This window comes from Bison bison, unplaced genomic scaffold (assembly GCF_000754665.1).
Source record: "Bison bison bison isolate TAMUID 2011002044 unplaced genomic scaffold, Bison_UMD1.0 scf7180017863702, whole genome shotgun sequence".
In the NCBI taxonomy this organism is placed as follows: Eukaryota; Metazoa; Chordata; class Mammalia; order Artiodactyla; family Bovidae; genus Bison; species Bison bison.
In genome coordinates this window covers 4,113,084-4,126,434 of record NW_011494274.1, presented here as the reverse complement: position 1 = coordinate 4,126,434, position 13,351 = coordinate 4,113,084, and the positions used below count along the sequence as shown (strand labels likewise).

The 13,351-nt window shown below is 41.8% G+C and overlaps 1 protein-coding gene across 1 annotated transcript in view; it reads right to left on the bottom strand.

The window, feature by feature from the left end:
• CDH17 (cadherin 17, LI cadherin (liver-intestine)) overlaps positions 1–13,351 on the bottom strand; it is an 88,818-nt gene that overhangs the window by 11,966 nt on the left and 63,501 nt on the right. The window contains exon 13 of the mRNA XM_010833511.1: positions 3,270–3,514. Coding sequence (XP_010831813.1) covers positions 3,270–3,514 — 245 coding nt within the window. The remainder of the gene's footprint in view (positions 1–3,269; positions 3,515–13,351) is intronic.

The following is a 13,351-nucleotide window of genomic DNA, read 5'->3' as shown; positions in this document are numbered from 1 at the left end:
AGTACCACAGTTCAAAAGCATCAATTTTTCTGTGCTCAGCTTTCTTTATAGTCCAACTCTCACATCCATACATGACTACTGGAAAAACCATAGCCTTGACTAGATGGACCTTTGTTGGCAAAGTAATGTCTCTGCTTTTGAATATACTGTCTAGGTTGGTCATAACTTTCCTTCCAAGGAGTAAGCATCTTTTAATTTCATGGCTGCAGTCACCATCTGCAGTGATTTTGGAGCCCAGAAAAATGAAGTCAGCCACTGTTTCCACTGTTTCCCCATCTATTTGTCATGAAGTGATGGGACCGGATGCCATGATCTTCGTTTTCTGAATGTTGAGCTTTAAGCCAACTTTTTGACTCTCCATTTTCACTTTCATCAAGAGGCTTTTGAGTTCCTCTTCACTTTCTGCCATAAGGGTGATGTCATCTGCATATCTGAGGTTATTGATATTTCTCCTGGCAATCTTGATTCCAGCTTGTGCTTCTTCCAGTCCAGAGTTTTTCATGATGTACTCTGCATAGAAGTTAAATAAACAGGGTGACAATATACAGCCTTGACGTACTCCTTTTCCTATTTGGAACCAGTCTGTTGTTCCATGTCCAGTTCTAACTATTGCTTCCTGACCTGCGTACAAGTTTCTCAAGAGGCAGGTCAGGTGGTCTGGTATTCCCATCTCTTTCAGAATTTTCCACAGTTTATTGTGATCCACACAGTCAAAGGCTTTGGCATAGTCAATAAAGCATAAATAGATGTTTTTCTGAAACATCTGAAAGAGTAGACATTAACTAAAGCACGAAAAAGAAGGATGCTTTAAGCAGAAGGAATTGCAGGAACTAAGGCAGAGAGGCCAAGGAATAACTTAGGATGTGGGGGCATCAGACATTCCAGTAGTGAAGGGATAAAAATAGGGCACAGTGGATGGCAAAGGATGAAGCTCAAGGGATGGAAGGAGCTGGGTCGTGGGAAGCGATGGGCAGGCATGGGATGGTGACCTAGTCATGTTTGTGTTTTCAGTGGGACTCATTGGTAGGTGCATGAAAGGTGAAATTGAGTGAGAAAAGTCTAGAACCAAAGGAAAACAGATGGCTACAGCCTTTTGGGAACAAAGCACATAGCCATAAGGATGTCTGTATCTTTAAATTTTAAAAAACCCCACCTCTGGAAATTTTCTCCAAATTAAGAAACAATTTAATAGAAGTCTTAAAAACGAATTATACACATACATTCAAAGCTTTTCTATAAGTTAAAAAATACTGGAAACAACCTACATGTCTGGGAGTAGGAGAATGATTAAAAAGTAATAATGTTGTTGGTTCACACTAATTTTTTCCCAGTGTTAGAATATTCTATATGCCAAGCACTGTGTTAGGCTCTGTGTATGGGCAGTGAATTAATAATTGCCTGTGTTTGGTTGGATGGCATTACTGACTCGATGGACATGAGTTTGAGCAAGCTCCTGGAGTTGGTGATGGACAGGGAAGCCTGGCGTGCTGCAGCCCATGGGATCACAAAGAGTCGGACACGACAGAGGGACTGAACTGAACTGATGTAGTCGGGATTTCTGAGTGAGATGGAAACCCTCTGGAGGGTTTTCAGAGGAGTTGCGTGATTTTACTTTTTTAAAGACCCACTCTCATTGCAGTGAGTGGGGTGGAAGAGTTGATTATGTGGCCTCAATCACTGAGGAAGTGATGAGAAGCAGGTCAATTCTGGATATAGTTCAATGAAAGAATCACTAATATTTACTGATAAATTGGATTGGAATCCATTGGGTGCTAATGGATTCCAAGTTTGTGGGTCTAAAAGAAAGAATTAAATTGCTCAGGTTTTAGCAGCAGCTTTGGAGTTATCCTTAAATCTTAACTGACTTACTCCTAGCATCCAACTATTGATTACTCTCCATTCATGAAGTACTTTTTTCATTTGTTTCTGCCAGGACATTATCTTTCTTACTCATCTTCCTGATTTTAACTTAATAGTACATACATCACATCATTTCCTCAGATGAAAGAATGAACATCTGAGGAATGTTCTTAAATGACTTTGTTTTCTCCACTCATAAACTCAAATTTTTACTCACTTGCCCTTGACTAATGACTTTCTCATGGCATTCTCATGAAGGAGATGGAAGCATTTGTTAAAGAGTAAACTGTTGTAAAATTAGGAACATTTTGTGCCCCATCACGCTTAGTGACTCTGACGTACAGAGTAGTATCTACACTGACCATCCAGTACAACACATCTCTTCTTTCCTTTCTCTTATTTGTCTTTGTGAAAGTTGATAAGTGCTTGCAGTGTAAAATAGTAGGTGGGAACTTTATTCCAACAGACAATCAGAAAAACGTCTTGAAACTGATTCCAGGTACCAAAAGGATCACTCAGTGGGAGGCAAGACTCCCCTCAAATATTTAGAGACACTTAAGGAATTGTCATTCATAGCATTCATAATCACTTGCATGGGTTTTAAGCCATGCTAAAATATTTGTCATGCCATGGACAGTAGGGCTGATGTTATACAATAGAAACAAAAGATCCAGGTTCAAGTCCTGTCCTTGGGCTTATTAACGAGATGATCTTAAGAAGGTTATAGATATTGATACAGACATGGATGTATATACATACATCTGTCATCTTGGAAAATTTTATTATTGTTGCATATATTTAAGGAAAATCTGTGTGGGTTCTATCACCCTGAAAAACAAATGAGAACTACTAAAATGGAAATACTTACACATCTTGTCTAACCATCTTAGCCCACATACTCACCTTTCCAGGGCTGAGCTCCGGAGTGAATCTTGTTGCCCTGGACCTGCTCTGAAGAGCTCCTCACGGAGAAGGTTCCCTTCACCCTCTCAGGTGGCTGAGTCCACCCCGTCAGGTTTCTGCTTTATTTTGCTGTCTAGAACGCCCATCTGCCTCAGGAGCTGGAGCCTGTCTCCGGACCCTGGCCCTGTGACTGGTCCAGCCCCACCTCCTGGACTCCCCAGCTCTCAGCTGGGACCTGCAATAGGCAGGCTGGGCTGGAATCTGACCTGCTTCCCACTCCCAAGTCTGGATGCTCCCCGATGCCCCCCAGGTGACTGGCGCCTGCCAAAACCAAGGGCAGATTCACCAAGCACACTGGGACACAGCTTCAGTTCCCTGGCTGCTCCTTTAGGGGAGAGCCCTCAAGTCAGGCCAGCTTCTCTGCCCACCCGCCCCCCAGCCCTTCCTCCTCCCACGGGCCGTGACTACAGCACCCAGCCAATCTTCCCAGCACAGCTCCTCTCTACCTGACGTCCAGACCTTCCGGATCCTTGGCAGTCATGTTGCCCACTTTTGTGCCTTTAGCCACAGCCTCACTGACTTTTGCTTCAGACACTTGTTGGAAAAATTGCGGGGCCTCATTCACGTCTGTCACCATCAGTCTGAAGGTAGCAGAAGAGCTGGCATTATACTGTACACCAGGCACCAGAGGCTCAGGATTTTCTGCTTGGACTACAATATTATGAATGGCTACTGTTTCAAAATCAAGAGGCTGTACAGGGGGAAAAAGAAGGAAAATCAATTGGGGGATATTTAATTCCCTTAAAATCCGCCCCCTCCCCAAGGCGCCCTAAAAAAACGCTCTGACAGAGCATCAGTTCTTAATCTAGTGTCAGCAAAAACTTTTTTCTCTGGATAGCAGAGCCATGGAGAAGCTTTTGCTACAGGACTTACCAGGACTTTGAATATGCTAATGTGTGTTCTGACTCTCCTAGAAGAGGGAATCAATACAGCACTCCTCCAATTTATTTAATCCTGGGATAATTCATTCATTCATCAGAAACTTATTGATTCTCTCAAGACAGTTCTCAGAAGTCACTGGGAAATGCTTATACAGAGATTTCCACATGGTGTGGGGCTTCCCTGGTGGCTCAGTGGTAAAGAATTCCACCTGCCAATGCAGGAGATGCAAGTTCAATCCCTGGGTCCAGGGGATCCCCTAGAGAAGGAAATGGGAACCCACTCCAGTATTCTTGCCTGGAGAATCCCATGGACAGAGGAGGCTGAAGCGGCTGCAGTCCATGGGCTTGCAGAGCTGGACATGGCAGCAACCAGATTGTATGGAGAATGATTTCCCAGAAACCTCAGGATTCGCATTTCAAAATAAAAGAACTTAAACTCTTGGCGGGTGGGAGAGGTTAGCATAAACTAGAGCATACCTGCTCATTTTACATCTAAAAACTATCTCAGAAACTATAAATACCTACCCCTCAGAATGGCCAAAACCTTACTAAAGACAACCTAGAATTTTGTGCGTGAGAACTTGGCATGGTTACCATCAAACTGGGGCCCCAAACATGGCTGAGCAGAAAGAAATAGAGGCTGAACTCCGAACGCTGCTAAGGTTCCTAGCAAACTGCTGTCAGTCTTCAGGGGAATTGCTGCTAAGTCACTTCAGTCCTGTCCAACTCTGTGCGACCCCATAGACGGCAGCCCACCAGGCTTCTCTGTCCATGGGATTTTCCAGGCAAGAGTACTGGAGTGGGGTGCCATTGCCTTCTCCATAAGGGGAATTACAACGGCCATTAAGAGGAATGTTCCAATTAGACAAGAGCATTTAAGAAGAGCACTTAAAAGCAAGGAATACCTATTTTAATTGGCATGAAGAAGCCTCCAAAAGACTTCAAAATTCCAAAATAATTTCATTGCAAAAGCCTGATAAAAATTTAGAGATATAAAAGGTATCCAAAAAAGACTATAGGACTCATGTAATTTCTACTGCTCCCCTCCACAGAAGTTCACTAAACATCTAGATCACTTCTAAGTAAGATAAAATACTAAAACATTAATTACTGAACATAGATTTTACCCACTTTGGTTTCTTTTTGCAGAGGAACTAAAGATATTTGGATCTATTAGTATATATGGCTAGTGCCACATTAAAAATGTTTACTATGAGGAAGCATGTTTTTCTAAAAATTATGAAACGTATTCATAAATTTGCTAGTCTAAAGAATGCTAGGGTAACAGTTCATAATAGCTTAGCAAGTGTTCACTATAAATTAAGGCTTCTAAGTGTTAAGAATTCTAATGTGTGCAAGCTCAGTCACTCATGTAATTTAAAACAATAAGAAATAATTGTGTATGCAAGGAAAATAGGATGTATTTTTTGTTTTGGAGGCTTTTTTTTTTTGGTTAAAAAGGGTATGAGGTATGGCAATATATTTTGTTGAGGGAAATAAAAGTGGTTTTTTTCTCTAGTTATTTTAAAATAGGAAGGAGAAAAATTAAGGAAAAACTATGGACGTAGAAAATAAAGAAGAATGAAAGAAAGAAAAAGAGGAAAAAAGAAATCCTGTGCAGTCAAGTTAGCTAAAAAAATTAATTGTTATTACAAGAGTTTTAAAATAAGTTTAAATACTAAAATATTCTTACATAAAACTAAAACTTAATTTTCTTTCTTCTGCTAAAAGGACAAATTTTATTAGATCTATTAATAAAAAAGATCTACTCTTTATGAGAAATTTGAAAAGCTTTTTTTTTATCTTTAAAACAATCTGTTTAGAAAGCAAAGACTTTGTGTTTTATCAAAATAATTTTTTGTGCTTTATATCTTTATTATCAAGTCTTTGATTATTTAAGTAAACTGAGTTGTCTCAATATTAGAAAAGCAAAATTTGGCTCAGAAGTACATAACTTACTGCATTTGCTCTTGAAATAATTAATTGGATAATTAAGTATTGTTTCATAATGATCTGTGATCCTTTTTAGTTGTGTCCAAATCTTTTGAATTTTTTGACAGAACTTCCCAAAATCAAATTCTAAGTGAAGTCTTTTTGACCTGGAAATAACTTTGGGATTTTCCAGAGGTACTTTGGAAAAATCAGAAAAGACATTTTCTTTCTCCTTATAAAAAGAGAGATGTTCCACTAATTAAGATTATTTGAAATGTTAAATTACATGGAAAACTTTGTCAAACAAGTAATACTAAGCTTTTTTTTTTTTTTTAACGATTTGAGTGTTCAGGCTTCTTTTTCTAAAAAAATGTATTTATTTTTGGCTGTGCTGGGTCTTCATTGCACACAGGCTTTCTCTAGTTGCAGCGAGCGGGGGCCACTAGTTGCGGTCCTCAGGCTTCTCACGCAAACCATGGGCTCTAAAGTGCATGGGCTTTAGCAGTTGTGCGTGGTTGTAATGTATCGTGTGGAATCTTCCCAGAGCAGGGATCAAATCCATGTCCATTGGACCACTAGGGAAGTCCAAACCTTCTTTATGTTATATTTACACAGGTATGTAAATGTTATAGAAATTATACAAAATTCCTGGAAATCTATTATTTCCTGGTATGATGTTATCAGTCATAATTCTAGTTATCTTAAACATTACTCATTGCAAAAATTACCAAATTTTCTTGTTAATTCCATTACAATGAATTCTTATCAGATATTTAATAATGGACTTTTTAAGGATTTTTTCATTTACAGATAGTTAATTATTTTATTCTGATGCTTTTGCAGAAATGTTCCTACAAAACTATTTCATCTTCAGAGAAATCCATAAAAAGGACTCTGACAGGTATTCTACAATATCTGATCATTTTAAAATCATAAAACTAAACTGGATAAGAATTCCAGAATAACAGAAAAACTAGATTAAAATAGAGCCAGTATTAATTACATTGAACTAAATAAACTGAGGAGGTTGATTATAATTTGTATGACTTTCTGTTCTAATACAGTACATATTTCTTAATGTTTTGTTTTTCCAGATTTAAAGAAATGTTTTCTTTTAAGTAATCTATGACTTACAGCAATCGATAAATCATACCTTTTTAAACAAAAATGACATTTTTTTTCTAGGTGATCTTTCCAGAATTCAGAAACTCTCAATATATTCTTTTCATGGCAATATAGGTAGTCATTCACATATGTTCAATAAGAATCTGTTCTCCTCATAATGGAACACATTTGGAAACATTGATTACATTGCTAAGGCTTGGACTGGATTGTCACATTTGAGAGAGATGTGCATAGACTCAGAGAGTACTTTGCTTTGAAGATTCCAGCATGAGCTTACATGCTATGCTATGCTAAGTCACTTCAGTCGTGTCCGACTCTGTGCGACCCCATAGACGGCAGCCCACCAGGCTTCCCCGTCCCTGGGATTCTCCAGGCAAGAACACTGGAGTGGGTTGCCATTTCCTTCTCCAATGCATGAAAGTGAAAAGTAAAAGTGAAGTCGCTCAGTCATATCCGACTTTTAGTGACCCATGGACTGCAGCCTACGAGGCTCCTCCATCCATGGGATTTTCCAGGCAAGAATACTGGAGTGGATTGCCATTGCCTTCTCCGATGAGCTTACATGGTCAATCACTATTCTTGCTGTGCTTATGTAAATAATCAAGCCAAATTTAATGCAAAAAAAATTATTTTACTGGGGTTATCCTTATAAAGAATTTTTTAAAAAGCAGGAATAATTGTAGAGAGAAAAATTCTATTTGAACCTTTACATTCCCCATGGACAGAGGAGCCTGGCAGGCTATAGTCCATGGGATCACAAAGAATCGAACATGACTGAGTGACTAAGCACAGCACAGCGCATTAGACTCGGCTTCCCAGGTGGCACTAGTGGTAAAGAACCTGACTGTCAATGCAGGAGACAAAAAATGAGGGTTGATCCCTGTGTCAGGAAGATCCCCTGGAGGAGGGCATGACAACCCACTCCAGGACTCTTGCTTGGAGAATCCAGTGGACAGAGGAGCCTGGCGAGGTATAGTCCATAGGGTTGCAAAAAGTCGGACGTGACTGAAGCGACTTGGCATGCACACATATACCCATAAACTGGACTGGATCCTGAATTTTTCTAGTTTCCTCAAATATCCGGCTACAACTCTCCAAGCTAATGTTTCAGTTGTCTCCCACCTTTCTGAATTGGAATCGGTGAGAACAAAGACTGCCCTTGAACCTCCTTGGAAGGGATCTGCCCGGTCCTCCTTACTCCCCACACGGCAGCCAAACTTTAGAGTCTTAAACCTTAGATACACATCTCACAGCTGAAGAGGGGTCCACCGGACATCTGGTTTTATAAAAATACTGAATCTCCAAATCAGATTGAGTAGGAAGAGAGGCAGCTGACAGTGCGGCAGATGCTCCCTTCCAGGACATCAGATCAACACTTCATACTTCAGCTGAACATGAAACTCTCTTTTTTTCCCTTCCCTTTCCTTCACTCTGGCGTTGGCCTGGAAAGGTAAACCACCATCTGTATCTCCCAGACTGTCGCTAAGGGAGGCAGCCTCTGAAATTTAAAACAACTAGGATTTGGGGCTGGGAGAAAACCTAACTGACATCTAACTTGAACAGGCATATGCAACTAACTATCCCTACAAGTGAACTCACTAACAGTGCTGCCTCGATGGAAGCGACTTGTGTCCTGACAGCATTTATTTTTGTCTGTGATGGTTATCATTCTCTGTATGTACCTAGACGGCTGGTACATCGTCATCAGGCAACGTCTCCTAGGTTATCTAACTGCTCCCCTGAGTGTTCACAAACCAACTGAGACACCTCATTGGTTGAACTCCCTGGATTTACATCAGTAAATGAGTTAGAAAGGAATTGTCAAGAGGTATTCATGACTCAGGATTCCCTTTCTTTAGCCAGTCCATTCTTCTTAAGTGAAGTGAAGTGAATTTTGCTTAGTCGTGTCTGACCCTTTGAGACCCCATGGACTATACAGTCCATGGAATGCTCCAGGCCAGAATACTGGAGTGGGTTGCCTTTCCCTTCTTCAGGGGACCTTCCCAACCCAGGGATCGAACCCAGGTCTCCCGATTTGCTGGTGGATTCTTTACCGTCTGAGCCACCAGGGAAGCCCTCCTTGGTTAAGAGTGCATGTAAACCAGAATATGATTAGGAACCTTTCCTTAATTCTTGAAAATATTGAAAAATTCACTGTTAGAGCAATAGCTGCCCAACAAAAATCTTAAGACTTTCTGGCCAAAGTTGTTCTTGATATAAGATAGCCCTTGATTCTCTTTCAGGTGAGCAAAGAGATGTCTATGCTGTAGCCAACACCACCTGCCGTACCTGGAGAACACTTTCGGGGCAGCAGAAATTCAGGATCATCAGATCACTGAACAAGCCACTTGCCTTCAAAGGGTGACTCCTGCCATGGAGTCTTTCTTTGAATTATTTGCATTTGATTGGTTTGGGTCTTGGGGGCCATGGCTCAAAGGTACACTCCAAACACAAGGAATTATCCTGCTTGTTAGAATCAGAGTACTCTCTCTCATGTGCTGCATTCTCTCAAAAGCTTTAAATACATGCTCACAACCACTCACTACCAAGTCTCACTAAGACTAAGAACATCAGAAAGGGGACAGAAAGAATGACCAACTTAAAAACTCTAAACCTGCAGTTGACACCTGTGAATATCACAGGGATTAAGTAGAAAAAAACAAAAACAAAAAAAAAACCATTATGACCTGTGAATATCACACAGAAGATCAACAGAAGAAAGAACTAAAGAGCAGTATCTGATAGTGGCATTTAATGCTTCAAGTTTTTATCACATTTCTCACATAAGTGAGAATCTGATCAAAATGGGGAAACTGTTAAAGGGCTTCCCCGGTGGCTCATCAGTAAAGCATCCACCTGCGGTGCAGGAGACGCAGGAGACGTGAGTTCGATCCCTGGCTTGGGAAGATCCCCTGGAGAAGGAAATGGCAACCCATTCCTGTATTCTTGTCAGGAGAATCTCATGGACAGAGAAGCCTCGTGGGCTACAGTCCACAAAGAGTTGGGCTCTTTGGGGTTGCAAAAAGTCAGACACAACTGAGCATGTACACACTTTAAAGAAACAACAGGCCCAAAATGGAATCACTTGTGCTAAACCCCATGTCAGCAACAAAACTTAATACCTGACTTATTGCATTCTCAATCCCTGCCCCAGGAATGCAACTTTAACCAGTCAGTCTTGAATCTGGTCGGCCCTAGTGAGGTAATTAACCCAGTAGGCCCTTTTGTTCCTTTTAGGAGGGCAACCTTGTCTGAAACAAGACTTTCTTTGCCAATAATTTCCTTTTTCCACTCCCACTCTACCTTTAAAAATCTTTCCTTTGCTACAGCTTGGTGGAGCTCCTTTCTATTTGCTAAATGGAATGACACTTGATTTATGAATTATTTAATAAAGCAAATTTGATCCTTAAACTTACTCCATTGAATTTTTGATGTTTGTGCATACATGAATTTTTTCATCAGGAGAGGTAATGTAGCTTTTGTCAGAGTCTCGAAGGTACCCATGACCTCAAAAAGATGAAGGAACCAGAGAAAAGCTCAAAAAGCACATTATAGATTCTGGGAACTGCCCTGTTTTATTCACTCTTCCAGGCCTGGAGGACCCAGGATCTCTTGGGGAGCTGTCAGTTCTTTAACTTTAGTTTATATCAGTTTCTCATCAGTTAAACAAAAATGGTATTTTCCTTTCATAAAGAGGAAAAGCTGACACATGACTGCATTAGCTCAGCCTACTCTTCCCTCAACATCTGAAAAAATTCTCCCCATCAGTCAAAAGTTGGCTTAGTGCTGTTCTCTGCATACCATCTTCCCCAAATCCCACTCTGTATCCCCAAATAGATGAGCTCCATGCCTTCTGTAATCTTATAGGACTTAACTCAGGATCCTAATTGTTTGCTTCTCTATTCCAGATCCTTACTGACCATGAGCTGTCTGAGAAGAGGAACTGTATTGCATTCTTTGCTTCTCATCACTTCTCTGACAGTGTGCATAGTATACCCATCAGGAAATACAAAAATGAGAAGGTCTTGGTCCTTCTCAAGCCCTTGCTGGCTCCAGTGGGAAAAAGATTCTGGAGAAAATCTTCACTCTTTAGAAACTCTCTCCTCCATGAACACACAAACACACACAATATCGCAACCCAATTGCTAGTTCAAAAGGAAGTAAGACAGAAAATTTCCTCATATGAAAGAGAAAGAATTATGTGTAAAGACTCAAGGTCATCTGAGAATGAATTGGCTCTTGTTAAAATGCAGGGTATAAAATTTTGTAATCCAGCTGAGATGTAAAAAGAGAGGATTTTCATAGAAATAAGCATCCAGTGCCTACAGGGTATGACCCCATGATGACCTCTTGGTCAAGACCTCATGGTGGGATAGGGCTTCCCACCCAGGGGAGTTGGGAAGAGATGTGTGCACCCTGGAGCGTCTGACTCCCAGGGATCCACCCATCATCTCAGGGGAGGAGGGCAGGGCCATCAAACTAAAAGTCTGGTAGATGGAGCAGGAAGCCAACAGCCACCAGAGCAAGCCCGCCATGTGGACCAAGGATGCGTCAATCTGTTCCTTGTGGGTCAAGCCAAGACCAAGCTCAGACAAGCCCACTCTGTGGGCTCGGGCAGAGGACACACACCTCATCCTTACATCAAACAGGTCCTAAGTCCCCTCCCTGGCTTTCCGATCCTTTCACGGAAAGGTGAGGGTGAGGTGAGGTGAGAGATAAGAAACCAGAGGTGAGGGATACAGAGGTGAGGGGTACAGAAACGAAATGGTGTACCTGCAAATAAGGAGCAGCGGGAGTTAGCAGGACAGAATGTGTGACCTGAGAGAAGAGAGAGGTGATGGAGAAGATGGTACACGTCAAGCTAGGAAGCTGGGACCTGATCCTTGATGAACAGAGAGAGGCGGCGAGCACAAGACTGACAAGGTGGGACTTGTACTGGAGGAAGTTAACTCTGGGAGCCGCTAGGGGAGGGGTGGATTTGAGCCAATCTGACCAGGGCAGGGAGGCCTGTTAGGAGACGGTGTCAGTGTTCCTTCAACCCTTACTGAATGGAAGTAACAGCTTGCTATCAGTCAGTCCCCTTAACTTTCACACCAGGAAAACACACAGAACCACATTTTCCAGGAAAAAAATTATAAATGGAAGATACTAAAATTAGCAAGTGATAACCAGCAGAGTTTAATCAAGAACAAGCTTTATCAAACCATGTGCCCTGTCTTTCACTACACAGGGCTATGCTTGCAGAGTCAAGTCAAGAGACCCTCACGACCTTACTCATCAGGTAGGCAGAAAACACCCACTTATGCCACAATCCCTCTTCTGTACATGGCTGCTTGAAAGGTCAACCCCATGATTTAGATTCAACCTGGAAGCAGAGATAAAGTGCTGAAGGAAAGGAGCTGAGACCGGGGACATTTAACATTTTCATCAATAATCAGTGATGAGAAAAAAACACACATTAGCTTTCCACATGATATTCTAGCTGCTTAAAAATACATCATGTACTGAGAATTCAAAAGGACCAGCCATAATGAAGAAGTGACAAAATTTGTATCAAAAAAACATTAAAGCCAAAACAAACCTCTGAATTTCAATTTCAGGAGAGTTATTGATGAGTCTGGCAGGGCTCAGAGAAATAGCCTTCCTGGCTCCTGATACCTGCTTGGTCTCAAGAATATGCTGATCTATCAATCAATAGGCCAGAGCTCAGGGTGGCGGTAAAGACAGGGAGGACAGCAGTTCTAAAACGTGTTTATTCCCAAGCATCACTTGCGGTATATGAATTCATAGAAAAAGTATATCTTGGTCTTTTCCTCTGGTTCCTGACACTGAGCTCCTAAATCCCTTGCAATTTCCTGGGTGATAGGGACGCCTTTTGTTCTAATGAGGTGACTCTTGGTGGCTCCTGGTAACCAGGACGGGAACAGGTTACCAGACCAAGACCAAGGCATGGTTAGAAGCTTGGGATTTTCAGCACAACCCCTTCCACCTCCCAGGAAGGGGACAGAGGCCGGAGACTGAGTTCATGATCAATCATGTCTACATGATGAAGCCTCAATAAACATCCCCAGAGTAAGGCATTCAGAGAGCTTCTGGGTTAGTGAGCACATCCAGGAGCTGGGGAAGTGACACACAGCTCAACTCCATGAGACAGAAGCTCCTGCTCTCGGGGTCCTCCCAGGCCTCACCCCATCTCTCTCTTCATCTGGCTGCTCCGCTGGATCCTTCATCATATCCTTTATTACGTGATACATTGGTAAATATGTTTCCGTGCACTCTGTGAGCTGTTCTAGCAAATGTTGGAACTTAAGGAGGGAGTCATGAACCTCTGATGTATAGCCAGTCAGTCAGAAGAACAGGGGACAACCTGGGACTTGCTACTGGCTTCTGAAGTGGGGTGGGAGAGTGGGACTGAGCCCTTAACCTGGGGGGGCCGGATGCTGTCTCCCAACAGACAAGTGTCATAATTGAGTTACATTGTAGGACACCAGGCTGGCGTTGGAGAATCGATGGATGGAAAGCCCACACACCTGGTATCCACCCTGAAGTGCAGTCATTACTCAAGAGTAGAGGAGAAAGCCTTTGCAGGG